Consider the following 26,676-nt stretch of genomic DNA (forward strand, 5'->3'; position numbering starts at 1 on the left):
CAGTTTGTCATGGAAAGTGCCTTAAGGAGATTGCTACTGTCATCTGCATGCCTATGACTCCAGCGATGCCGGGACTGCCGCCTCAATACACATCTTTTAGTGATGTGTTTTCCAAAGAAGCTGCTGATATTCTTCCTCCACATAGGTCCTATGGCTGTGCCATAAGACTGAAACCCAATACTGAACCTCCTAAAGGACGTGTCTATCCATTCTCAGTGATTGAGAACAAGGTTATGTCTGAATACATCGAGGAGAATTTACAGAAGGGGTTTATTAGACCATCGAAGTCTCCAGCCGGCGCAGGCTTCTTCTTTGTGGGGAAGAAGGACGGTACCTTACGTCCTTGTATCGATTACCGAGGTCTGAACGAGATCACGATCAAAGACCGCTACCCCCTGCCTTTAATCTCAGAGCTGTTTGACCGGCTTCAGCGGCCAAAATATTCTCAAAACCTGACCTGAAGGGGGCCTACAACTTAGTTCCCATTCGCAGTGGCGACGAATGGAAAACAGCCTTCAACACTCGAGACAGACATTCTGAGTACTTAGTAATGTCCTTCGGCCTGTGCAACGCACCCGCTGTATTTCAGAATATGATGAACAACATCTTGTGGGACCTGTTGTACAAAAAAGTCGTGGTATACCTGGATGATATCCTGATATTTTCTCAGGATTTGCCCACTCATCTAGAGGATGTCAAGCAAGTACTTTGCCGACTCCGTGAACACCGGCTCTACGCCAAACTATCCAAGTGCGAATTTCATAAAGACTCTGTGCCTTTTCTTGGCTATATCATGTCTAAAGATGGCTTCCAGATGGATCCACAAAAACTAGAGACTATTAAAAATTGGTCCCAACCTACCAGCCTGAAGGCCCTGAGACGATTTTTGGGGTTTACCAACTATTATAGAAGCTTTATAAAGAACTACGCTTCTTTAACAGTGCCCTTGACCGCAATGACCCGCAAGGGTGCCAACGCTTCAAAATGGTCTGCGGAGGCCACTTCCGCTTATGAGAAATTAAAGACTGCCTTTTCCACGGAACCATGCTTGCGTCATCCTGACCCCAACAAGCCATTCATCGTAGAAGTTGACGCTTCGGATGTCGGTGTGGGGGCTGTATTGAGCCAAACTGGAGACTCCAAATTCTTACGTCCCTGCTCTTTCTTCTCACGATGTTTCTCCCAGGCAGAGAAGAACTATGGGATTGGAGATAAAGAGCTCTTGGCTATTAAGCTAGCATTCGAGGAATGGCGGCCTTGGCTCGAAGGCGCTCAACATCAAATAACCGTATTCACGGACCATAAAAATCTAGAGTATCTCCGCCATGCGCAACGTCTTAACTACAGTCAAGCTAGATGGTCCTTATTCTTCAATCGCTTTGACTTTGTGCTTAAATATCGCCCCGGAGACAGGAATACCAGAGCCGATGCTTTGTCACGCTCCTTTCTCTGGGAGGATGTGCCTGAAGAACCTCAGCACATAACTGACCCAAAGAAAGTAATCTTGGTGACCTCACATTCTGTGCCCGCTGGTAAAACCATCGTGCCTAAACACCTCAGGAAGAAAGTGCTCTTTTGGGCGCACGATTCCAAGCTGGCTGGCCATCCTGGTCAACGCCGCACCCTGCTCAAAATCCAGAAGTTCTATTGGTGGCCTACTATCAAAAAAGATACACTATCCTACGTGGCATCTTGTACCAACTGTGCCAACAAACCCACTTCTGGCCAACAGTGGGGATTGCTGCAACCGTTGCCAGCTCCGGAACAGCCCTGGTCACACATCGCTACTGACTTTGTAGTCAATTTACCTCTTTCTGGAGGAATGAATACCATCTGGGTAACAGTCAATCGCTTCAGCAAGATGGCCCATTTCGTGGTGCTGCCTGGCTTATCTTCAGCCTTGGAGCTTGCGAAGCTCTTCATATCACACATTTTTCGCCTTCATGGCCTACCAAAACACATAGTATCAGACCGAGGATCCCAATTCACGGCAAGACTCTGGAGGGACTTGTGCAAGCTATTCGACATCTCTCTAGACTACACTTCAGCATATCATCCGCAATCAAACGGCCAAACAGAACGGACGAATAGAACCTTAAAACAGTTCATTCGAGCTTACGTGAATTGCCGTCAGAATAACTGGGCTGAACTGTTACCTTGGGCTGAATTCGCCATCAATTTTCATTCAGCAACATCAACTGGATCAACACCTTTTGAAGTGGTATATGGACGTTCACCAACACCGCCACTTCCACTGAAGCTCTCAGTGACATCCCCAGCAGCTCAATCTACTGCTGATGAAATCCATAATCCGTGGACTCAGACGAAAGACATGCTAATTAAAGTGAGTGACCGTGCTAAGATGTTTTATGATGCTCACCATTCTCAAGCGCCTGTCTTCAAACCTGGTGAGAAAGTCTGGTTATCCACCAAACATCTCAGACTGAAGTTACCCTCCACTCGATTTGCTCCTCGCTACGTTGGACCATTTCCAATCCTCCGACGTCTTGGCAACATCACTTACAGTCTGAAGTTACCACCCGGGCTAAACATCCACAACGCTTTTCACGTTTCACTCTTGAAACCTCTCATACTCAGTAAATTCTCTTCCAAGACTCAGGAACCACCTGCCATCAATGCAGAAGATGACCTAGAATATAAGGTCGAAGCCATTCTTGATGTCCAAAGACGAGGCAAAACATTAGAATACCTTCTTTCTTGGGAAGGTTTCGGCCCCGAAGAAAACTCTTGGGAGCCTCAGGCTAATATCCTTGATAAAGAGATGCTCCATCAATTTCATCTTGCGCATCCTTTGAAACCAAAACCTGGAATCCACAGAGGAGACCGCCCTTTGAATGGGGGTACTGTTACGACTGTCGCTGCCCGATGTCTCCACTCCACCCTCCTTACCTTTTTTGCGACTCCTCCCATGGTTGATGGACGTCTGGCTGCCGCGGTGTCTGCCTGCCGTCGTCTCTGGCGTCTTCGGTCCGGCTTGGGCGCTGCATCCCGCCATGTTGTCCAGGTACCATAGGGCGCACGCGCGCGGCCCTGCTTCTTATTCTCTCTTTGGCGTGTACCTCAGGGACGTCCCCCTGTGATGACCTCACGCATCCCGGATACAAAAGCCTACACTTTTTGCTAGCTAATCGAGTTAGCAAGGCATCTCCTTACGGATGGGATTCGCTCTCCGTACCTAGCTACTCTGCCTCTCCAACTTTTGGACTTTATCCTAACGGGGTACCCGCTCCTCGGGGGCCTCGCTTATTTCTTTCAGGTCGCTATCAGGAACCAGTACTCGCTCCTCAAGGACCCAAATTCCCTGACTCGCTGCCTGAACTTATCGCTTCTGCTTGGAAGAAACTGCTGCCTACATCATCAGTGAGTTGCCAACTTTATTTTCTCAGAGCTGTTCCCTAGAACCAGGTACTCGCTCCTCGAGGGCCTGCCTCTCATCCAGCTTCTGTGTCACCTTCCGGGAGAAACCGCTGTGTGAGTAACTTTACCAACGAGGCTCTATACCAGAACTCTGTGTATGCTCCACTGTACTCACTATCTTAGTTTTCTCCACCACAGCACAGCCATAGAGGGAATCGCTGTTACAGTATCCTGAGGAACCCTAAGCCCAGACGGGCTTCATCTCTACTCACTGCTGCCACCTCTGGTGGCTTCTCAACTCTGTCTAATAAAAGATATAACTCTGTGTTGTGTGTCCCAAAGCTGAGCCTGACCTGTGGCCCCTCATGGACTTCCCTCCGTGGGCGTGGTCAGCTACCACAGTGTCCAAGGGTCCACCCAAAACCTTACAAACAATGACAAGATCAGTCCACACTCCTGGGTTTTGCCTCCGTTCCAGCAGATGGAGACAGAGAAAAACTTCGAGAGGATCCCCTTTTAGTCCAGTGTGCCACCTGCTTCTCTTCAGTATTGATCAGTACACAAGCAAATAAATGAACAATCGAGAACTTAAGAATGGTATCCCCCAACCCTACAATGAGCAGAAGATGAGGGACAAAAAAACAATTCAATTTGACAGGTAAGACTAAAGGACTGGATGCCCTAGATCAGGCAAGCAACAAGAAAATATTGGATGAGCGGACTCTTAGTTACAACCGAACCCAGTAACTCAGTCTCTGGACTGATCTGTGGTACTACAGGAACGAAAATTAGCAGGTAAGAACCAATTTTCCTTTCCCTGTACGTACCCAGATCAGTCCAGACTCCTAGGATATACCAAAGCTTCCCTAGACAGGGTGGGACTGCAAGAGTCCCACTTGGAGAACCCAATCGCCAAAATAACAGGCTCCGGGATCCTGAACATCTAGGCGGTAATGCCTGGCAAATGTCTGCAGAGATTTCCAAGTAGCCATCCTGCAAATCTCCTGAGGAGAAACCAATTGACATTCCACCCAGGAAGTCGCTTGCAAACATGTGGAATGGGCCTTTAAACCCTCTGGGACAGGGCGACCTTTATTTCGAGGTCCACACCGCATTCCAAGTGATCTGGCACCAAAGGAGACTGGATTTGGTGACTTCCAGGACAAAGAGCAGGAGATGAAATTATTCCGACAACGGATTCCAAAGGGACAGCAACGCTCTCTGCAGAGGTCTCATGTGAGCGAAGGCCCATGGGACGAGCTCCAAGGTTGATACCATGGTCCCAAGAACCTGTAAATAATCCCAGACACTGGGCATTTGCATTTGCATCAGGTTCTGGTCTTGAGCTCGCAACTTGAGAATCCTCTCTTCCGAGAGAAAACCCTTTCCCATGTTGGTATTGTATCGGGGCCCTAGAAACTCCAGGATCCGGGAAGGAGTAAGAGGACTATTGGCTAGGTTGACCACCCAGCCCAAGGAGTGCAACCGGAGCAACACTGTGTTGACCGCCTGCGTGCACAACTCCTGTGACTTTGCTCTGATCAGCCAATCATCCAGATAGGGGCGGACTAGAATCCCCTCTCTGTGCAAGGCTGCCGCCACCACAACCATGACCTTTGTAAAGGTCCAGAGAGCTGTGGCCAGGCCAAGTGGCATGGCGCAAAACTGGAAATGTTGACCAAGGATCATAAATCTGAGGAATCTCTGATGATCCCTGCGGATCCCGATGTGCAAATTGGCTTCTTTTAGATCCAGAGAGGCCAAGAACTCCCCCTGGCGCATTGCTGCTTTCACTAAACGGAGAGTCTCCATCCAAAAGTGGGGCACCTTAAGGGCCACATTGACCTTCTTCAGATCCAGGATGGGGCGGAAGAATCCCTCCTTCTTTGGAACTACGAAGTAGACAGACTATCTCTCCTGGCCTTGTTCTTGGCGGGGCACTGGAACAATGGCCCCTAGTTCTCTTAATCGGAGGAGAGTCTGTTGGATGACCTGCTTCTTTTCTGGGGATCCGCAGGGAGACACGAGAAACAGGCTGCGCAGCGGACGAGCGAACTCTAATGCGTAACTGTATTTTATCATTCTTAGAACCCATCGGTCTGACGTGATTTTGACCCACTCCTGGTAAAAGAGAGTCAGCCGACCCCCAAAGAGCGGAACCAAGGAGAGGGTTGGCTGCGTTTCATTGTGATGCCTTGGCGCCACTTGCTCCCGGCGCAGGTCCATCTTGGTTGGATCTGCAGCCATGAAAGGATTAGGACCAATCCTGAGACCTCCCTGAGGTCTGCCGCTGTCCTGTCCCCTGAGCTCTGCTCTGACAGAAACGTCGCTGGCCCCGAAAACAGGAGCGAGGCGGGAAGCCTCTCGCGCCCCTCGGCCTGTCCTCTGGGAGCTTATGTACCTTATTCTTTCCCAGTTGCTTGATCAGTTGCTCCAGGTCCTCACCAAAGAGGAACTTTCCCTTGAAGGGTAACACCCCGAGCTGCGCCTTGGAGGAGACATCCGCCGCCCAGTTACGCAGCCACAAAAGCCTCCTCGCCAAAATGGCCAATACCATGGTCCTGGATGAGGTACGCAGAAGGTCATATAGGGCATTTGCTCCATAGGCTACCGGGGCCTCCAACCGCTCCGTCTGCTTCACTTCCTGAGGAGGAAGATACCTGGCGCTCAGCAACTGCTGAATCCATCGCAAACTGGCCCACAACATATAGCTGCTGCATACCGCCGCTCTAATGCCCAGAGCGGAGACTTCAAAAATCCATTTAAGATGGACCTCTACTTTGCGATCCTGTAAATCCTTCAAAGCTGCCGCCCCCGTGACCAGAATAGTAGTTTGTTTAGTGACCGCCGAAACCGGCGTGTCCACCTTGGGAAGCCTCAGTAGCTCTAGCATATCCTCCGACAGCAGGTACAGCTTGTCCGTGGCTCTGCCGACTTTAAGGCCCATCTCCAGAGTATCCCACTCGGGGACCATCATCTGCCTCATCATCTCATGAAAAGAGAAGGATTTTGCCGGACTCCGTAAGCCCGCTATGACCGGATCCACAGTATCCATACTTGGCACCGCCAGCGGGTACAGGATGCCTAACTCCGTCAGGATATGTGGAATAAGGGGTGCCAACTCCTCGAGCTGGAATAAGCACAGCACCCTGGGGTCATCCCCTTCCACGGTAGGGGACTGCACCTGATCATCTCCAACATCCGGAACCACCAGGGGAGAAAGTGCCTCAATTAAGTGCGCATCCAGGTCCAAGCCCTCCGATGAGCCCTCTTGTGCTCCCCCCCCCTCCCCGCACATGGGGGCCGTAGCGTACATAACTTGAGAGTGGCTGGCGTATTCCCCAGCCTATGGACCTTGCGAGGAGGCTCAAGACTCCGCTCACTCTCGGGCACCTCTTTTCACTTAAAAGCACTGCTGGCCAAAAAGACTTGGTGCATGAGGACAAACGTCTGGGGAAAACCTGGAGGGCCCCCTCCTACCCCTTCCATTGGCTCAAACTCCTCCGCAATCAGTGTCCCCGAGGCCCCCGGGCCTCATGTCCGCGGGAAACAACTATGGAGGGATATCCTTTCCCCCTGCTGCTCTCCTCAGCCACATAGAAGGCATCCAAAATGGGCACCGTTCCGCGCTAAAGGGGAAACGGATCAGCCCGAGACTCAGAAGCACCCTGTGCCTGCACTGCTTACCACAGCAGAGCAGAAGCCGTTGCCGCCCTCCCGGAGGCCCCCTTCTCACAGGAGATGCAATGCGGACAGGGATCGCAGGACGTGCAGCTTGTGTTCTTATCCCTTCCCCCCCCTCCCCCCCCCCGTTTCCAGCAGCGGCTTGAACACAGCACGGTCGCCGCGCTGGAAACAGGAGGGGGGAAGGGATAAGAACATGGCAAGCCCCTACAAACTTTCTCCGCGCTGCACGGGCGATCCTCTGTGCCGGCTGGGCCCCCCCCCCCCGCAGTTTGATTGTTGCTGCTTGCGAAAATTTAAAGTCCCTTCTTTTTTTTAAACACAAAAACTGCTAAATAACTGGATACTTTCCTGATACCCAGACAGCGTCTGCAGGCTGAAGGAGAGGGAGCTGGTGCACCAGCTATCACCTCCAGCAGCAAGGAGCAACTTTTGGGATCCCCAACACCTGCTCGCTGTACGCCAACCACCAGGGGGGATGGTCCCACCAGGACCTAAACAACCCCCTGGGAGGCTAGACCTAGCACTCTTTTTTTTTCTTTAAAGCTGGGTACAGAACCGCAGGTTTTGCACCACCTCCATCTGCTGGAGACAGAGAAATACTGAAGAGAAGCAGGTGGCACACCGGACTAAGAGGGGATCCTCTCAAAATCTTTCTCTGTCTCCATCTGCTGGAAGGGAGGTAAAACCCAGGAGTCTGAACTGATCTGGGTATGTACAGAGAACAAAGAGTGTCCATTTGGAAATGAAAAGCACAAAGATTGCTGTTTTCTCCCTTTAGACTGAGGATAGGCCTATAACCCCAAAAGCACCATCCTCTAAACCTGAAAAGCGGAGAAGCAGACTGCTTGCCTGGTCTGTATTCTTAAATTCCTATACTGACCTTGTCCTCTGCCGGGCCAATAGAAGGTTCATGTTGTGTTTGTGGCATTGTGTGAACCCTTAGTCGCAGTGGAGATGACTCCTCCCACGGGGAGGGGCACCATGGGGAACCACAGCGATAGGCTAAACGCAGAGAGCGGACACTTGTAGGTGGAAAGCTTTATTGTACTGCTGAAGATACATGGTATGAGGCAGGAAGAAAAGGCACTTAAGTCCGGCAAGTTACGTTCTGACAGTCTCAGATGTAGAAGTCTCACCCAGATGTTCAAGGTAGATAGGGACCCGCGAAGCGGGACAAGCCAAGCCTGGTGGGTGGAGTTGGAGAACCGGATCGTAGAGGTACTCACTGGAGCGTAGTGCAAGCGTCTTCCTGGCAATGAACATGGTGGGACCGAAGGTCCGTGGTGCAGGATACACTGGACTGGTAGGCCCTCAAGGAGTGAGTACCTGATAGTGCAGAAGATCCTGAAAGAGAGAAACCCCCGAGGAGCGATTGTCAAGTTAGTAGAAACCCCAAAGGGTAGTTGGAAGGGAGAGGTCCCCGAGGAGAGGGTGCCTAGAGCTTCATCAGGAGCGAGATTCCCCGGAGGGTAGCAAGGCATCTAAGCAAGCAGCTTAGAGCGGACAGAGTAGCTAAACCGAAGTCCTTGCTAACTCAAGGTAGGTAGCGTAGCGGAGGCTTAAATACCTGGAGGTATTGACTGTGGGGCGCCCCCGAGGTTCCCGCCATGACGTGTACATAGGCGTAGGCAACGTGCGCGCTCGCGCCCTAAGAGGCCACGGGAAGGAGCATGGCAGACTGGGACGCCCATGCTGGATTGGAGACGCCGAGGGCCTCGGCACTCGGCACCGGAGGCAGCCATCTTGCCCAAGGAGGAGGAAAAGGGTAGAAAAGAGGTAAGGCAGAGTGGTCGCAGCCGTCTGCGACCAACGGACGCAACAGTTCAACCCTTATCCTCAGAGTCTCTGAAGTTTGGAATTTCCTACATCTTTAAAAAGCCGAGCCAAGTCCTCATCAACCAGTAAGTTCCCTTTAAAGGAAAGCTTACATAGGCGGGTCTTAGCCTACGAATTCACTACCCAGTGCTTTAGCCACAAAAGCCTACTCATAATCATCATTGAAGTAACAGATCTAGAGGAAATTCTGATAAGATCATATAGTGCATTAGCTAGGAATGCTGCTGCTGACATCATGCGAGTCACCTTATCCTTTTATGGGATCTACTGCACCCAGCGAAGGAGAGCTTGAGCTACAAGGCCACCACAAATAGCAATCTGCACCAACAGTTCAGAAGCAGTGAACACATGCTTTAGGGGAAGTTCAATCTTTCTATCCTGGGGCTCTTTAAGAGAGGTACCACCTTCAACCAGGATAGCTGTCCTCCTAGTAACTGCCGCCACCAATCCATCCACGCGGGGCATCTGAAACAAGTGCTGCACAGCCTCTGGAGAGAGTGGATACAGGCTACTGAAATGTTTAATACCCCTGAGCCTTGACTCTGGAGACTCCCATTCTTTCCCATTTCACCTCTGAATGTAGAGGGAATGCCTTGGCGAATTTGCGGAGCCCCTTAATGATAGGGCCCCAATTGGGTGCTTCTTCCACCTTAGACTCAGAAATTCTAAGGAAAGCTACTACTTCATCTATGAGAGACGCCACCTCATCCCTATGGACCAGTCATATCACAGTCACTCTCCCCCCTCTAAGGGGACCTCACCTTTCTCTAAGGAAAAAATGCTGCCTGAATCCATAAGAAAAAAGCTCGCTGGACCCAAAGGGAGAAGCCTCCTCCAACTCAAAGTTTACCCTGGCCTTCTTAAGGGACACTGAATCTTTTAACAAAGACTTGTGTAACAATTACATAGCAGAGAAACCTGAAGTTCTCCCTCTCTCTCCAGGCTTTTGAACAGCACAAAAAGCCTGGAGAAGGAACCTAAAAAACACCAGAGAAAACTCTGAGGAAGAGGTGACAGCCCCCACAGGACCTCTCTGTTAATAATCCCCACTGGTGACAAGACTAGGTCTAAATACTGGCCAGGCTGAGCCACGGAGATCTTCTGCCCCATATCCAAAATGATGGACCATCCCACCAAAAATGCCATATCTGCAATCTCTGTTCTCTGGCCGCTTGGGGCAGGATTCCTTCCCTATGGAGGCTGGCTCTGCCCCAACTGGCCTTGCTGCCCCAGACATGTTCCTCAGTCCTTCTGATAATTTCAGGCATAATGAGCCTTATGCGGCAGAGGAATGCTTAGTGCCCACAGGTTGCACACCAATAGCCCTGCTCCTTGTTCATCATGGTGCTGTGACATGTGGGAAAACAGGGTTCTTCACAGCCAAGAGAACTTCCCCCTTCCCTGAGAGGCCAACTTGGCTAGGCCCCAGCAGCTGTACTCACCATCTTTCTCTTGAATGTGACTAATGACTTTATTTATTTTCTTTTTATTTAACAGCATAAAGCAAATATGGCCAACTCTGGTCCTCCAGATCCACAAACAGGCCAGGTGTTCAGAATATCCACAATGAATATGTATGAGATTTGCATGCACTGCCTTAATTGTATGCAGCTCTATTTCATACATATTCATTGTGGATATCCTGAACACCTGGCCTGTTTGTGGCTCTGGAGGACCAGAGTTGGCCAACCCTGGCATAAAGGCTTCACCACAGGAGGAGGGGGTAGCAGTCAGAGCATCCTTCCCAGATTATCTTCTCTTTTTTATTGTTTTAATACACTGCCAAACTACAACAACTGCTCAGGCTTGACCAAGCCGCCTTTGGGGCTGGAAACTTCTTACTGCATGCTACCCTGGAGGAAACAAGTGCCTGGTCCTGAAATTACTGGAAGGGTTCCTGCCTATCAAAAGAGGCTAGGTAGGCCTAGAACAATCAATCCTGCTGCACCACCTACTTACCCACATCCTACCATATGCTGAAGGCAGAGAATACTGAAACTTTTCTGCAATACACATCTAGCGGTGATGATGTCATAGAGAAATCTGTGTTCTCTGCCTCAATCTGCTGGTAGGGGGAAATAACCCCTAGTCTGGACTGGTGTAGCAGGATGGAATGCCTCTTTACATGTCATTGGTGAGGCCGAACTTAGAGTACTATGTTCAGTTCTTCAGGCCACATCTCAAAAAGGCCATACAAAGGTTAAAGGCAGTCCAGAGAAATGCAACCAAAATGGCATATGAAATGAAACTTGAAGATTTAAATAGTATACCCTAGAGGAGCATCAGGGGAAATATAATAGAAACATTTAAATATTTAAAAGGAAGTAATAATGCACAAGTAATACCGTAATGCAATGGAAAGGAAGTTCTAAAACTAGCGGTATTAAATCTTTGCTGCCACACCAATTATACCTCAGGTTATTCTGATTTTTCTCTATTTTTTCCACTCCCTCTGGAAGGTCACTAGTGTTGAGGATGTGTCATCTGTAGGATACTTTCTTTTCTAGTCCCTCTTCAATATCTCTTATGAAACAATAAACAGAACTTATCCCATGAGGACTGATCCCTGTGGCACCCTGTTGATCATACCCCTCTCCATAGAATGAACTCCTTTTATCACCACTCTCTTCTGCCTGCCACTCAATCGGTTTCTAGCCCAGTTTACCACTTTAGGATCCATAGGAAAATTGGTTCCTGTTCCTACCCCGGATCAGTCCAGAAAAGTGTGATGTACCCAAGCCCCTCTATTCTGGGTGGGAACTCAAAAGACCCACGCACAACACACTTTTCCCAAACGTTGCCTCTTCTGGCGCTTACACATCCAAGTGGCAATGTCTGGTAAAAGTGTGAAGAGGGCCGCATTTCTACCTGTCTTTCCGGAGGTGATTTCCTGCTTGCCGAGCTGCCTGTGAGGTCAGGACATCGGGGGTGGAGCCGGGCTGACGCCCATAAGACCGGCGTCCCGGTGCCCCAAGCTGCCGCATTTCTACCTGTCTTTCCAGAGGTGATTTCCTGCTTGCCGAGCTGCCTGTGAGGTCAGGACGTCGGGGGTGGAGCCGGGCTGACGCCCATAAGACCGGCGTCCCGGTGCCCCAAGCTGCCGCATTTCTACCTGTCTTTCCGGAGGTGATTTCCTGCTTGCCGAGCTGCCTGTGAGGTCAGGACGTCAGGGGTGGAGCCGGGCTGACGCCCATAAGACCGGCGTCCCAGTGCCCCAAGCTGCCGCATTTCTACCTGTCTTTCCGGAGGTGATTTCCTGCTTGCCGAGCTGCCTGTGAGGTCAGGACGTCGGGGGTGGAGCCGGGCTGACGCCCATAAGATCGGCGTTCTAGCGGCGCACCGCAGCTGCCGGCGCGCCGCCAAAGCCGCGCGCGGGGCTTTGTTCGGCTTAGCTCGGCGTGCTTGGCCTTGCCAGGAGTTCTTCTCAACAATTTGTTGCTGCAGCCACAAGTTTATGAAGAGGCGAAACAAGTACAGATTGTCCATTGTTGAAGATCCTAAGTAAGAGTTACCACGACGTAAGTCAAATAACTTTATTTTCTTTTATTTTTTGGGTGTGTATTTTATCCGTTGCGAACTTTCTCTTTGTAATGCCACGCACAAAGAGAAAAGCTAAGCTGCGGGAGTTATCTTCGACACCTTTGTCAGACAATCAACCCAAAATAAAGGATTGTTTCACAAAAGCTCCTATAAAAACTCCAGGAGGAGTCGCTGATGGCTCTAACCAAGAGCAGGGAAAGATCCATCTGACCCAAGAACTATCATTAACCCCTGGAGCGCCAGAAACACCTGAGCCACCATCTGGCAACAGAGTTGGGATCCCCTACCTAGAAGATCCCAAATTAAAGTTGGATTTTTCAGCTGTATCAGTGCAAGAACTAGTTGGAGGTGTAACTCCCTCCTTGGCTGTTCCAGAAATGGATCATAGGGAGGAAGATGGCACCTCCACTTTTCAATCTGCTGCCGGACAGACCCCAATAGAGGGAGGAGTTGGAGGTATTCAAGGAGGAGGTATAACTGACCTGACTGTTATTACCCCAAGGGGATTTTCACTTGAAGAGATTGGGACAATGCTGGTGACACTACAGAAATCTATAAATAATATTGCCAACACTTGCAGGAAGTGTTAAATAAGAACATGGCATTTCAGACTAAGATTAATAAAGTAGAGGAAAAGGTGAAAGAATTGGATAGGATTCAACTTAATTCAATTAAGTCTGAGAAAATTCACAGTAATAAATTGGAAGTGATGGAAAATCAAATTAGACAGAATAACTTAAGGATACTTAATTTCCCTAGAACTCACTTAATGTCTGCACAAGACTTGTTTAAAAGCTATTTAGTGAATGTATTAGGTTATAGTAATGAAACTTTACCTGTAATAGATAAGATTTACTATTTATCGCAGAATCAGGAAATAGATAAACAGAATCAGAAACAAAATGCTCAAGAAATTGAAAATTTAAATTTATCTGATTTGTTGGAGAAATCTTTTGAAATGAATATAAATCTTAGAGCCACTCTCATTGTTCAACTTTCCTTCCTATCTGAAAAGGAATCTTTAATGAGATTTTACTTTAGAAAGCAGAATAATAAATTCTACGGTCAGAATATAAGAATTTTTCCTGATATCTCACGGGAAACACAGCTCAGGAGGAAGGAATTTTTATCAATGAAAGCAGAGTCCCAACAAAAAGGGGTTAAATTTATTTTAAGATTTCCCTGTCGCTGCGTTGTCTCATATCAAGAGAGGAAATATGTTTTCAATCAACCAGCTCAGTTGAAATCCTATTTGGATTCCTTATCCTAATAAACCCCTATTGTGCAGGAAGATAAAAAGAATGGGAGAGAATTAGGACAATAATACATTTTTTCTTTTTCTCAAATGTAACTGCTCTCTATTAGAGTTTAAGACCTCTTCATATCCTTGTTTATTCTTGCTTTATCTTTTAGTATATATGGAATTTACATATGGAATTGGAATGTTTTTCTTTTTAAGATTGTTTCTTTTTCCGTGATTTGTTGTAATTAAAATGGAAATACTCAATAAATAAATAATTTAAAAAAAAAAAAGTGTGAAGAGAAGACCACATCGCTGCTTGACAAATCGCAGCTTGACAAATCTCCTGCAGAGAAAGTAACTGACATTCTGAAAGGTATTTATCACCTTAAGATATCACAAAAGAATCTGATGCACATCCAAAAAGCGAAGCTCCCTTACCACCAGAGCACCAGCTGCCAAATTCGGAAGGTCCGGTAGCTCAACAACCTGGTTAAGGTGAAAAAAGTCACCACATCCAGACGGGACGCCAACGATCTACCTTGAATCCTACCTCAAAGGGATCCTAAAGCTACCACCTGAACCCGAAGGGAATTAAAGATCAAACCCTTAGCCAAGCCGCTTTGCAAAAAGGCCAGAATCTGCAGAACGTCCACATTCAAAGGCTGCACTCTATTTTGCAAACACAACAATTCAAACACTCTCCACACTCAGACATAAGCTAACAACATGGAAGGCCTCCTTGCTTGAAGCAAAGTTGCAACACAGGCTCAGAATAACCCTTCAAGCGGAGCCACCACCTCTCAAAGGCCAAGCACTGTGCATCAAGCTTCCGCACACAGCCACACGCAGACTCAAGGCTAACACCTCAAACAGCCTTTTAAGTAAAATTTCCAGTTTCCGATCCCGGACATCCTTCAGTGCGGCTGAACCTGCCACCAGGATGGTCATCTTCTTGGTAACCACAGACACCACCGCATCTACCTTGGGAATCTTCCACAACTCCAAAGTCTGTTCCGGCAAGGGATATAACTTAGCCATAGCCTTGGCCATCTCCTAAAAATTGTATTTACTTATTTTTTTTTAACTCCAGGCTGCAGGTTTGCACCTCTACCATCTGCTGGAGACAAGAAAAATACTGAGGGACTTTAGGTGGCATTCTCGGTTATGTAATAGTGCTTCAAAGTTTTGTTCTCTGCCTCCATCTGTTGGTAGGGATACATAAACCCACTTGCCTGGACTGATCCAGGGTACGAACAGGAACTCCAGGTTGCCCAAGTTGATTACAAGTCTCTTATGTGAACAGTGTTAAAAGCCTCATTGTAATTCAGCACTCTCTCAGATCTAATTCCTGGTAACCCAAAGAAATCTATAAGCTTTATTTGCTAAGATCTCTCTTTATTCAATCCTTGCTGTCTCAGGTCCTGTAACCCACTGGACTGTTGATGTTCTACAATCCTTTTTTAGTAATATTGATTCCAATCATTTTCCATTCATTAAGATCATGTCAATTGCCATTTGCCTCCCTGGTCCTACTTTTGTGGCGCAGGACTATATTTGCCTATCTCCAACCTTCATGAATCTCTTATGACTTTAGCAAGTGATTTAACAAGATAGTCAGTGGGATTGCCTGCACCTCTCTAGGTTCCCTTAATATTCTAGGAAGAATGTCATTGTTTTTTTTCTACTTTCAGTTTTAGAAACTCCATCTGGCCTGTCTCTTTTGCAAATGAACCTGGGTTCACCTCTCTTCGGTTTGAGTTGCCGCTTCTGTGGTCCTTTGTCTTTTGTGAATACTAGAATGCATTTGTCCAGTATGTCATTCTGAAGTATAAAGTATAAAGCCCATCTTAATAATTTGTCACTCTTAAAATCCAGGATTCTCATCTTTCTATGGCCTGACTCTAGCATTGTTCTTATGCTGAACCACACTACCTAGTGACCACTGAACCACAGGTGTCTCCCTACCATAAAGTCATCAACACGTTCCCCTTTTGTGAGTACCAAGACCCTTATGTGTGACTTTCGTTACTAGTTGCCTGAGAAATGAACCTTGCAGAACCTAGATTTTCCCTGCTCCTAGCTGGTGTGCAGCTAAGATGACCCAATTGAAATCCAGGTGCTTAAAGTAACCCATCAGTATTGTCTCCCCATTAGTTGCTATACTATGAATGTCTTTGTCCAATGTTTCTTTCTGTGCTGATGGTCAGCAGATCGCATTAATGTGAACAATAGTTCCACTTCCCATCTCTCTCATAACCCACAGTGCTCCTTCTTTTTCAGTATTTTCTGCATTTCTACAGTACAAACCTAAGTGGTAAGACACAGGATCAGTGGGGCATGGTCTGGACTGGTCTGGGAGGAGGAAAAGAAAAGCTAAGTTTTGAAATTCTACACCTGCTGCCTGCATACATTTTGTGTGCACAACTTTTTGTGCGCACAAAAATTATCCGGACAAAAAGGAAGGTCAATGGAACCATTCCACAAGCAGACTAAACTTTAGCCAATGAGCACACAAGTCTGGTTGGAAAACTAGCTGTCCTAACTATACCTGGATAAAATTGCACACAAAATTTTATCAGAGTACATTCAGCAACAGCTGTGTGTATGTAAGTCTGCTTTGAATATTGGTGTAACTCATGCATATATTTGCTGGCGAACTTATGTGCAATGTCACAAATTTGCCCTCATTATCTGTGCCTTTCTTGTAATTCATGCCTGTCACCCCTCACCCTCTAACATTTACTGATGGCAATGGCAAGTTTATTAGGGTTACAATATATGCTGGTTGGATTTTCTAACCCACTGCAGACAGATGGCACAAGCTGTCTTACGACTCAAACTATATGGAGCAGGTTCTCCCCCTATAGGCATGAGGACAAAGAAACAGTGTTGGAAGATTGACTAGTTACAAAGGAATTAATTCCAACACCACCTCAAGCATGAACTCTGGACATGTACAAAGGCCGATCAGTCACTATAGTGTATGGGGGGGTTTCACCGAATGCTTTGAGGCCTTTTTATAGAAAACAAAATTAAATGAATCTAAGTGAAATTTTAAAAGAAATAAAATTATATTAGGCAAAGAAATGGAAAAACTTGACACAAAAACAGCAGTCAATGTATAAATCTTTGTTGAAAAAAGGCCAATATCTTAATTATATTAGGATTTCATCTTCCTTACTGTGTATTAGTTTGAAATATTGAAGAAATAAAGAAATTTATAATGAAAAAGGAAAAGAAAATTAACTAAAAAGGCCCACTACGACTGTAATAAAAAAACCTAAAGAATCAAAGATTTGAAAAGAAATAAAAAGGACCCTTAAATTAGGGTGGCAGTGTCACCTAGTCATGTAGCAACATTTGAAAGTTCTAGAGCTTGGGAGAAGCTCTTCTGCATGGTAGGACAAATGACATTATCCATCAAAATGACTATTCGGGATGCTTATCTTTACAGCCCCTTCCATTCACTCACTCACCTGGAAATAGCTGCAGTGCTGGTAGGATGAAGCAGTGGGGTTAGGACACCCTGAGAGAGATTCCATGTGGGCAGGTGGTGAGCAGCATTGCAACACAGCTAGAAAAATTCCAAGTACAAAGAGTAAGCTCAAAAGATAATACAAATCAATCCCCCCCCCCCCCCCCCCAAAAAAAAAACCCTAAGACATTTCAGACCTGGAGATAAAGTCTTTGCATGCAAGGGATCTAGTTCACATTTAAAACAAATCAAGACACATTCAGATATATACAAGAACCCTTTCCTTCCTGCCAGATTTACACACAGATCACAGCATTGATGACAATTTCAGTCAATTACATAGATTTAACAAGGGTCAAAACTCCCATACTGACAGCTCATCCAACATGGAAGAATGAGTTCAGGTAGGTCAGCGAGTGTAAATTAATTCTGGCCTACCTCTGCATTTCTTCATTTATTTATGAGTGTTAAACCTGTACACCATTATGAACTAGTGATTCTCACATGGAATGACAGTATATAAAACACTTAAATAGATAAACAAGTTAGGGGAACGGATCCCTTTTTATCAATACGTGGATTGGAAGTTTATTTCCTGTTGTCAGTGGTTGGGAAAAATGAGATTGAGGTACTGGGAACAACTCACCTTGGTGACAGCAAGTCTAGTACCACATAAACAAATAACTTATCCAAAGATGTGCTACCTATCTTAGGCGATGGAACTTTCTTGAAAATGTTACAGTGATTTTGAACCTCTCGATACATCAGACTCTACATGAAACTAATATGAATTAAACTACATCCTGGAAACATGCTCCTCCACCACCCCATTCAGTAACTACAGCCTGGAAGGCTTCAACTGTCAAGATCCAGAGAAATCCCCAACTCCCAGACTGTACCTGCCGGATAGTAAGCTTGGGAGTACTGTGCTGAAGCAGTGGTGTAGTTGCTGTATTTCTGGGAGGAACTGGTCATTGTCTGGGGTCCTTGCTGGATGGGGACAGAGGTTACAGTGGGCTGCAGCGTGTATGTCACCTCGGTTGGAAACCGCTGGAGAACAGGAAATGGGATGTCCTTCTCAGAGAATGCAGGCGGGGTATCCACTTGACTTGGGAGCATCCCTAGTGAATTTTGCCAGGTTCTGGGAGGGATTGGGGTCCGATCCAAACCTTTCACTGGGAAAGTACTGTGACTATGGGGTGAAGCTGATGCATAGGAGTAAGGAGATAAGTTATCTCTTCGGAAAGATCTGTGCAGTTGTCCTACTGTTACTGGACCTGTAGAATGAAAAAAAATGGATTGATTAATGGTAGGATTAGTTCAGAGGCTTTATTAGCTTAGCAAATGCAGTACATCTATCACCTGTAGCCTGTTAGGCATCCAAACACAAGATCACCATGTAGAGGACCTTCATCTTCCATGAACTTCATGAAGATCCGGTTTGAAAAAGTAACCTTTTTAAAACTACATTTTCTTCCTTTCTTTGCTTCTCTCACTCCATGTCTTTCATTTTCTAGTTGACTCTCCTTTCGTCTTCCCACAACTCTCATCATCCATCCTCTCTTCCTCTCCTTGCTGGGATCCCGCAGTGCCATTTTACTCTCTTTTGAGCTTCCATCTATCCTGTTCTTTTCCCTAGTCTCTCATTACCCCCTCCTCATTCTCCCACCACCTCTTTCCTTCCTTCTTATTTTCCATCCCATATGAATGGGAAGTAGACAGTATACCTGTAGAAGAAAGGTTCCCTGTGTTAGTCAAGTGTATAGTCATAAGTTTTTGACATATCTGATTATACTCAGGCTCAATATGTTGCTGTAAGCGTTAGTAATATACTTACATATGATTTGCTGAAAAGAAATGATCTTGTCATTGAATTTGCCCCCTTCAGACTACCTTCATTGGGTTAGTTGTTGATGCTGATCCACAAGACAAAGCCTCTGTAGAACTTTAGCCAATCAGTGTATGTTCCAAAAGTAAAACGTTCTTCCTGACTCCAAAAAGGCAAGCATACCCAGCCCCTGAATAACCACTTTCTACCAGAAGTGGCTTGACTATTCACACAACAGGGCAGTGCCCATGAGCCCATAGCACCCGCCCTTAGCCCCAGATAGGTGGTTAAGGGCCAATGATCCTTACTGCCCGGGGACCAAGATCACGGTCAGTCTGGCCCTGCAGTCTACAAACCAAGTCAACTTAAATTTTAAAATGCATACTGAAGTACTTAGATCTTTCTGTCACTAGCTCACCTAAGTAACTTTATTAAGCTCAGTGTGATTTCATATAATTGACTAAATGGGCCAGATCCACAAAATCATTTGACAGTATCTTAATCTTCTCCATTTGACCAAGGTGGCCTCAGCAGCAGTGGATTTATGGAACAGAGAGCTTTGTGTGAGAGTTTGCGTGGCAGTAGCAAGAATAAACACCAACACAGATTTCTGGAGAGGCCTAAAGACTCTTCTATATGCGCCTAGTCTGAGCGCTTCCCCAGTTTGCACTTATTCTTACCAGGTTTCTCTCCTTTGCCCATAGAATCCAATGAGTTGGTGAGCAGTCTCTGGAAGCGATTTGGAGGTCTTGAATTCACCTCCATGCCTGCAGCTAGCTTGGCCTTATTGGCACTTGTCAGCCTTTTCAGGTTGACCAGCATCTCTGGATGATCCTTTCTGAAGTGAACGCTATGGAAGTGATGGAGGTGGCCATCGCCAGCACCCAAGTCTCCTCCAGGGTGCAGGTTCCCTGGATTGCTACCTGCTCCCAGTACCACCTTCCTGAAGCCATACAGATTTAACTGGCGGATGAAACTGGTGAAGTTGGTAGTCTTGAAGAGCTCTGAGCCCTCATCAACGGGTTTGGAGGGGCACAGGAGCTCAGACTCAAAGAGCTGTTGGTCAATAATAAGCCCCTCCCCGCGGGCATCCCAGCGAATGGAGCGATATCGAGGGCTATTCACCAGCCGCCACAGTTTGGCAGGGAAGTTGTTTGGATTGATAGGAGTGGATAGTAGAGCATTTTCCACCTCCATAGCATTAACTGTGGGGCTCAGAACATGGCAGGACATAACTTTCCCAAGTGAGCCTTGTAGAAAGCAATAAAACCAAAGAAAGAGAGAGAGCTACAGCTGAATCTAGAACTGCCCTAGTACTGTCTGCAGAACCCTCACTGATACTGGGTCACCTACACCTCACACCCACTGGGACCCTTACTGATAATGGGTTACTGGCACCTCATACCCACCAAAACCTTCACCATGCTGGGTTAACAGCACCCTAGACCAGTGGCATCTTCACTGCTATCACAGAATAGTAGTTTACTTTACTTGTCAAGACTGAGTTTTTGTCTGTTACTTATATCCAAAACAACCCTCTCTCCCTGCACCTTTCACTTTTCTAGAGCTTTCTGTGTTCCAGATTGTTGTCTCTTCTCTGAATCTCTCGTTTTCCTGGATTTTTCTTTCACCACCTCCCTTCCTGAATCTGTCTTTCCTGGATTTATTTCTATCCTCCCTCCCTTGATCTCTCTTCCTCCTCCCTCCTTTTCCTGGATTTCTCCCTCCCTGAATCTGTCTTTCCTGGTTTTCTCTAGCTCTCCTCCTCCCTGATTTCTCTGTCTCTCTCGTCTCTTCCTCTCTGAATCTGTCGTGCCTCGATAGCTCTCTATCTTCACCTCCCTGCCTGAATTTGTCTTTCCTGGATTTCTCTCACTCTCTCCGAATCTGCTACTTCTGGATTTCTCTCTCTCTCTTCCTCACTGGATGTCTCTCAGGCCAGAAATTCCTTCCTTCACCCCGATTTCTCTCTCAATCTGTGCCGATTCTCGGTGGCGATCGCCTCCCGATCTCGGTTCAGCAGCTGCGGATTCCGCCTCTTACCGATCGATGGAACCGTTAATGTCGTTCCCGAACCGCTGCGTTTAAATTCTAAACTCCAACCAATCATGCTTCGAGATACCGGCCGGGGAGCGCGTGGAGAAACTGGTACAAGACCGTGGCGGCGGGCGGAAAAAAAAGGGCGCGCGCCAGTGATGGGCGAGCGCGCGCCAAGAAAAGGAAAGTTCGCGCCCGGGAGAACAAGACTACAGGTCGTGTGGGGAAGTACACGGCGCATGCGGGGTGCCGCGCGCTGTGAAGAAGAGCACATGCAGGGCCCCCAAGACGACAGGTCAGAACTAGCGCTCGGGGGTGACAGACAAGTGCCAAAGAAAAGAATGGCACGTGCCGGATAGGGGGTATTGCGCACGCGTAAGCGCGCCTCGGGGGCGCGTTAGGAAAGCGGATGTGTGTGCATGTTACTATGAAGGTCGGTATAAAAAAAAAAGTGTTAAATAAATAAAATGTTGTTGGTTATGCTGTTCTGCTCCGTTTTTTGCCTTCGCAGTCCAAGATGAGACATATAGTACTGTCATGTTACTGTATAAGTCCTGCCCATTATTTGACATTTTCCAGCAGGCACGATTTTGCAGATTTAATTTGATGTAATTACAACACTTATGTTACGCCTTTTATGAAAAACAATAGTGGGAGGTGAGAAACCAGAGCCCTAGCCAGGCAATTTGACACCTATGACCACGTAAAACAGTGTACCCTCACGCTGAACATTTCATACATCACCAAGAGGTGGGAGCCTCTGCTAAATGTAGGAGGCTTTGATTTTTATTTTGATCAAGCAGTTTCCTCTTGGTCCTTTTGAGTTCTAGCTTAGTCGGAACCAATACAGAGATCCTGGCGCAAATACTGAGGATCTTTTTTCCCGTATTTTATATCATAAGAACATAAGAAATTGCCATGCTGGGACAGACCAAGGGTCCATCAAGCCCAGCATCCTGTTTCCAACAGAGGCCAAACCAGGCCGCAAGAACCTGGCAATTACCCAAACACTAAGAAGAACCCATGCTACTGATGCAATTAATAGCAGTGGCTATTCCCTAAGTATAATTAATAGCCATTAATGGACTTCTCCTCCAAGAACTTATCCAAACCTTTTTTGAACCCAGCTACACTAACTGCACTAAGTACTTCAAAAAAAGACTAAAAACCTGGCTTTTTGTTCAAGCGTTCGAATCATGTTAATAAAGCACCTCATCTTCCACGCACTAGCAAACATTCCATCCATAGACTCTCAATCAAACCTGAAACATAACACTTCACAATCAAGATAATTTCCAGTTTTCACATTTTTATTTTTTTTTTTATACTATGTTTTCACATTTTTTTATACTATGTTAAGTTAATTTTACCCATGTATTCGTTCCAAGTTTTTTAGTCCCTGTTCTATGTAACTTGCGTTCTTTATGCATGTCTTTTTTCAGTTACAATGTAAACCGAGCTGATATGCAATCCTGCATGAAGCCCGGTATATAAAAATGTTAAATAAATAATAAATAAATAAATAAATAAATACCTTCTCTGGCAACAAATTCCAGAGCTTTATTGTGCGTTGAGTGAAAAAGAATTTTCTCCGATTAGTCTTAAATGTGTTACTTGCTAACTTCATGGAATGCCCCCTAGTCCTTCTATTATTCGAAAGTGTAAATAACCGAGTCACATCTACTCGTTTAAGACCTCTCATGATCTTAAAGACCTCTATCATATCCCCCCTCAGCCGTCTCTTCTCCAAGCTGAACAGCCCTAACCTCTTCAGCCTTTCCTCATAGGGGAGCTGTTCCATCCCCTTTATCATTTTGGTTGCCCTTCTCTGTACCTTCTCCATCGCAACTATATCTTTTTTGAGATGCGGCGACCAGAATTGTACACAGTATTCAAGGTGCGGTCTCACCATGGAGCGATACAGAGGCATTATGACATTTTCCGTTCTATTAACCATTTCCTTCCTAATAATTCCCAACATTCTATTTGCTTTTTTGACTGCTGCAGCACACTGAGCCGACGATTTTAAAGTATTATCCACTATGATGCCTAAATCTTTTTCCTGGGTGGTAGCTCCTAACATGGAACCTAACATCGTGTAACTACAACAAGGGTTATTTTTCCCTATGTGCAACACCTTGCACTTGTCCACATTAAATTTCATCTGCCATTTGGATGCCCAATCTTCCAGTCTTGCAAGGTCCTCCTGTAATGTATCACAGTCTGCCTGTGATTTAACTACTCTGAATAATTTTGTATCATCCGCAAATTTGATAACCTCACTCGTCGTATTCCTTTCCAGATCATTTATATATATATTGAAAAGCACCAGTCCCAATGCAGATCCCTGAGGTACTCCACTGTTTACCCTTTTCCACTGAGAATATTGACCATTTAATCCTACTCTCTGTTTCCTGTCTTTTAACCAGTTTGTAATCCACGAAAGGACATCGCCTCCTATCCCATGACTTTTTAGTTTTCGTAGAAGCCTCTCATGAGGGACTTTGTCAAACGCCTTCTGAAAATCCAAATACACTACATCTACCGGTTCACCTTTATCCACATGAGAAGTATGCCAACATGGAGAAGGAAATCCCCAGAACCCTCTGCGTGTCTTTGGCCTGCCTGGGCTGAATGGACTCTGAGTGACTTACAGAATGTCCCTGGATATCTGTGGAGGCAAGCTGGCACCAGACAGGTGATGTCTATTCATAGAGTCACCACAGGGGAGCTTCAGGCACTATTCTCAGGAGTTTGTAATCCACACAAGAGCAGTTTACCAGAATAAAGAAAGTCATGGGAAATGGGCTACACATCCTGGGAAGCCAATCAGGATAGTAAGCAATGATTTAATCATGCAGTTGACATCACAACTTATGTAAATGATCCTTTGGGCAGTCATGCAAGTCTCTAGAACCTTCTACCCTGTATTTGAATGTTATCTATAAAACAAGGATCACTTTCTGTATACAAGGAGATGCTGGTCAGATTGTAAGACGAAGGGCACCCAGTACCCAGCATCTCCCGAGAACACTTATATTGACTAATAAAAATACATTATACTTTTACTGAGTCTAAGTGTTCTTGTGTCCCTGGCCATAAGCATAGAGTAAGCTTTAACACACATGTTTATTAACCCCTTCAAAAAAATGAAGCAGATTTGTTAGGCAAGACTTCCCTTGGGTAAATCCATGTTGACTGTGTCCCATTAAATCATGTCTTTCTATATGCTCTACAATTTTGATCTTGAGAATAGTTTCCACTATTTTTCCCGGCACTGAAGTCAGGCTCACTGGTCTATAATTACCCGGATCGCCCCTGGAGCCTTTTTTAAATATTGGGGTTACATTGGCCACCCTCCAGTCTTCAGGTACAATGGATGATTTTAATGATAGGTTACAAATTTTAACTAATAGATCAGAAATTTCATTTTTGAGTTCCTTCAGAACCCTAGGATGCATACCATCCGGTCCAGGTGATTTGCTACTCTTTAGTTTGTCAATCTGGCCTACTACACCTTCCAGGTTCGCAGTGATTTCGTTCAGTTCGTCTGAGTCATCACCCCTGAAAACCATCTCCGGAACTGGTATCTCCCCAACATCCTCATTAGTAAACACGGAGGCAAAGAATTCATTTAGTCTTTCTGCAATGGCCTTATCTTCCCTAAAAGCCCCTTTAACCCCTCTGTCATCTAATGGTCCAACCGACTCCCTCACAGGTTTCTTGCTTTGGATATATTTTAAAAAGTTTTTATTATGAGTTTTTGCCTCTATGGCCAACTTCATTTCAAATTCTCTCTTCGCCTGTCTTATCAATGTTTTACACTTACCTTGACAATGCTTATGTTTTATCCTATTTTCTTCAGATGGATCTTTCTTCCAATTTTTGAAGGATGTTTTTTTGGCTAAAATAGCCTCTTTCACCTCACCTTTTAACCATGACGGTAATCGTTTTGCCTTCCTTCCACCTTTCTTAATGCGCACACCAGTGCCCTTCACACTGAGACCATCTCATTTCTGGTCCTTGAAAAGGCCATTCATCCTATAGTACTGGGCCTCCCGTGGCTGCAAGATCATACACCCCAGTTTGACTGGAGCATAATGGAACTTTCACATTATGCTTTGTCACGATTCTGTTTGTCACGATAAGTGCCTGAAGAGTGTAACACCTATACCCTGCCTGTCTACCACCACCTCACTTCCAGACCTGCCGCCACAATATGCGTCCTTTCAAGACGTGTTTTCTAAGAAAGCAGCTGACGTGTTACCACCACACCGGTCCTTCGACTGTGCTATTAATCTAAAACCAGATTCGGAACCCCCTAGAGGAAGGGTGTACCCACTGTCACTATCAGAGACTGAGGCCATGTCGGCCTATACCCAAGAAAACTTGCAAAAAGGATTCATCCAGCCCGCCAAGTCACCAGCTGGTGCAGAATTCTTTTTTGTCGGCTAAAAGGATGGATCCCTTTGCCCATGTATAGACTACAGGGGACTCAACGAAATTACCATCAAAGACCGATACCCCCTACCTCTGATTTCGGAGCTATTTGACAGACTCCAGGGAGCCAAGATTTTTACAAAACTGGTTCTAAAAGGGGCCTATAATCTGGTCCATATTCGTCAAGGGGACAAGTGGGAAATGGCCTTTAATACCAGACATGCCATTTTGAGTATATGGTCATGCCCTTTGGCCTGTGTAACGCCCCGGCTGTATTCCAAAATATGATGAATGAGATTCTGCGAGATATGCTGTTCCAGTGTGTGGTTGTGTATTTAGACGACATACTGATTTTTTCCCAAGATCTGCAATGCCATCAAGTAGATGTCACCAGATAACCGTCTCTACGCTAAGCTTGAAAAACTTGCCATCCATCAAGAGTCCGTTCCCTTTTTGGGCTATGTGGTGTCCAGTAGAGGGTTCCAGATGAATCCACAAAAAACCAAAAGCATATAGGACTGGCCTCAACCCACTGGTCTTAAAGCACTCCGCCGCTTCCTCGGCTTTACTGATTATTATCGCACATTCATCCCGTACTACTCCACCTTGACGGCACCACTCACAGCCATGACCAAAAAGGGAGCCAATCCCTCACAGTGGTCACCCGAAGCAATTGCTGTCTTTCAGACCCTCAAAGAGGCTTTCCTCAAAAAACCTTGCCTTCATCATCCATACCCTCGCCGACCATTTATTGTCGAGGTTGCTGCCTCCGATGTCAGAGTAGGAGCCGTGCTCAGCCAGAACAGTGATACTCAGACACTGCACCTTTGCTCTTTTTTTCCCCGGCATTTTACTCCAGCCAAGAGGAATTACGACATAGGAGATAAAGAGCTGTTGGCTATTAAGTTAGCTTTTGAAGAGTGGCGCCCGTGGCTTGAGGGAGCACAACATCAGATAACTGTTTTCACAGACCACAAAAACTTAGAATATCTGCATCGTGCTCAGCGACTAAATCATTGACAAGCCCGATGGTCATTGTTTTTTAACTGGTTTGATTTCCTGCTCAAGTATCGTCCTGCTGACAAAAACGTCCGCGCAGATGCCCTCTCGTGCTCTTTTACTTCAGAAGATGTCCCGGACGAACCCCACCATACTATTAACCCTGAAAAGGTGATGCTGGCTGCTACACATGCCGTTCCAGCTGGGAAGACA

General features: G+C 46.2%; 1 protein-coding gene across 1 annotated transcript in view; it reads right to left on the minus strand.

Moving 5' to 3' along the window:
- Positions 1-21,119, minus strand: part of HSF5 (heat shock transcription factor 5) — a 327,569-nt gene extending 306,450 nt beyond the window's left edge. The window contains exons 1-3 of the mRNA XM_029613802.1: positions 19,668-21,119; positions 18,059-18,436; positions 17,161-17,258 (exon numbers count right to left, since the gene is read on the minus strand). Of these exons, the coding sequence (XP_029469662.1) occupies positions 17,161-17,258; positions 18,059-18,436; positions 19,668-20,220 (1,029 nt within the window). The 5' untranslated portion in view covers positions 20,221-21,119. The remainder of the gene's footprint in view (positions 1-17,160; positions 17,259-18,058; positions 18,437-19,667) is intronic.
- Positions 21,120-26,676: the final 5,557 nt, after the last annotated feature.

This window comes from Rhinatrema bivittatum, chromosome 8, assembly GCF_901001135.1.
Source record: "Rhinatrema bivittatum chromosome 8, aRhiBiv1.1, whole genome shotgun sequence".
In the NCBI taxonomy this organism is placed as follows: Eukaryota; Metazoa; Chordata; class Amphibia; order Gymnophiona; family Rhinatrematidae; genus Rhinatrema; species Rhinatrema bivittatum.